Source organism: Aplysia californica, unplaced genomic scaffold (assembly GCF_000002075.1).
Source record: "Aplysia californica isolate F4 #8 unplaced genomic scaffold, AplCal3.0 scaffold00373, whole genome shotgun sequence".
Lineage (NCBI taxonomy): Eukaryota > Metazoa > Mollusca > Gastropoda > Aplysiida > Aplysiidae > Aplysia > Aplysia californica.
The window spans coordinates 444,796-447,001 of record NW_004797643.1 but is presented as its reverse complement, the minus strand read 5'-3'; the positions used below and the strand labels follow the sequence as shown (position 1 = coordinate 447,001).

At 40.7% G+C, this 2,206-nt stretch overlaps 1 protein-coding gene across 1 annotated transcript in view; it reads right to left on the bottom strand.

The window, feature by feature from the left end:
- Positions 1-2,206, bottom strand: part of LOC101856909 (proton-coupled amino acid transporter 1) — a gene marked incomplete in the record, with an annotated part of 25,360 nt that overhangs the window by 15,868 nt on the left and 7,286 nt on the right. Inside the window, 2 exon segments of the mRNA XM_005103478.3 lie at positions 50-134; positions 622-720. Of these exon segments, the coding sequence (XP_005103535.3) occupies positions 50-134; positions 622-720 (184 nt within the window).

The following is a 2,206-nucleotide window of genomic DNA, read 5'->3' as shown; positions in this document are numbered from 1 at the left end:
TCTCTCTCTCTCTCTCTCTCTCTCTCTCTCTCTCTCTCATGTTACTTACTGACTGTAGCATTGTTCCTATGATCTTAATGTAGAAACATAAAAAGCCAATCTGACACATGACGATGAAGCATAACGTTGTCTTCCTGTGGGAGGAAAAGAATAAGCAAAACTAATTAATTAAGCAGCCAGGTAATGAGATTAGCTTAGAAAACGGGGGTGGTTGGCGGGTCCACTGGTGGAGTTTGCTCCTTATTTCCTATCACACATCCATTATTCTTAGTTTTCCTCTTTCTTTCCCTTGAAGGTATGCTCTTATAACACCGTCAATTTTTGACAGTTCTATGACCTATTTGTGTTGAAAGTGCCATCAAAGTCTTACTAAAAATTAAAACAATCTTATAATGTAAGATAGTCGGAAACAACCCAGTTTTCGTCTTTGCCAGGCTAAGAGTTGGTGTTTAGGAGTCAAACTTCTACACGGGAACTAAACTTCGTGACGCAAAAACACATAAATTTTAACATTTTCTAAAAGTGTGTTCGATTTACTCCCATTTTCTCTTTCTGATTTCAATATCATTTCATTTTCTGTTAAATTGTTTGCGTTCAAAGTTATACAAATAGGTGACTGACCTTATCCAAGAAGCCATCCGTCTGCAGTGCCTGTACTCTGTATGCAGCAGAACACACTCCTCCATCAAATGCTCAAAGTGCATATTGGTTCTTCCTGTTCTGGAAAAAAAATCAAATCCAGGTGTTTTTACGTCTACATCGACACAATTTTGATCAATTAGGAGGCGTGCTCCAGACCTGATTGTCAGGGAAAACCTGGACTGAGAGGGATACAACATCCCAGCGGAAAGACAAAGATACTGGATATAAATTTGCCCCTATTCTGGAATCGTACTCGGCTCTTCTGCGTGCGACGGCGAAGCCCCCAATCGCTTAGTGCTCCTTGTTTCTGTTAGACATCAAGGACAGGTGCATTTCTTTCTAAAGTACAATGTGTTTGCGACTTCTCAAAATGTGCAATGATCAATATCTCTTTTATGAGGTAGCGAATATATTCTGTGTCCTTTCAGCAGCAGACCAAAGGCAATGTTGTGGTACATTTCAAACCATCATACACAAATCAGAAACAAGATTTTGCACATTTCATTGTATGCATGGTGTTGCATGCCTTTTTTAAGTTTCAAGTAAGGAAAACAGAACTGAAGAAACTGCATGAACAACAAAGTTGTTCTTCATTTTCAAAGGACTTCCAGTCTTCAGGCGTTGTCGAATGATCAGAAAGTTAAAGCTTGACGAATCAACGACACTATTCTGAGGAGGCACTCCGTTAGCTCAGTCCGTTGGCACCATGCTGGACTTCGGAACTGATGACGCTGGTTCGAATCCCAGACTGGGCGGCCTTGAACCCGTAGTGTGAAGCTCTGTGTTTTCATCCCTTTTGGTTTGGTCCTGTCAGAGAGGGGCGTTAAATGTATTTGGAAGTTCCGCCTCTTAAGTTGATAGGGGAGTTAAAACCCTCCACTTACTTACTTTTACATTTCTGAGAGGAAGTCCAGATCTCAGAGTCACATTCCACAACACAGGTAACATTTTGTTCTTAACAAACCCGACATATAATAATAGACAGCATTTGTATAGCTCAAATTCCTGCTCTCTGGCGGGCTCAGTGCCCTGTACAATCCATAATATTAATATCATTACCCCTACAGACCTGATAGCATTCTGAAACAGTCTTAACTTCCCAGGAAGCATACAGTACAAGCTGCCATTTTAAAGGCGCTAAAGCACAAACATATTGTCTGTGTACTGCCTTTTGCGTGGATATGTTCCACAGACGAGTTATAATCCTAGATCTGGCACTGTTATGGCCATTTAGTTCCAAATAGAGCTTGATTTTTCGTTCAGAGGTTAACCGGAATTGCGTCATAATGCATAGTCTTGGAAGTTATAATACAAGGCTATGACGTGTTCAGTGGTTTCATTCAAAGACCCTAGCAGAAAAGAATGTTAAAAGCAAAGAAAGCAGCCTATGTTTTACATTGTTGTGCCACGACACGGTGGAGTCAGGCTCTCTTTGATTTCGGTTACAGGGAGTTATAGGGTTAATCTTAAAGCCTGTTCATTTGCCATGTTTCTAATGAAAAAAAGCCCAGATTGAATAGAAGTCATGAACATTTGTGAGTCAAGTTGGTGGGGTTGGTGGGGG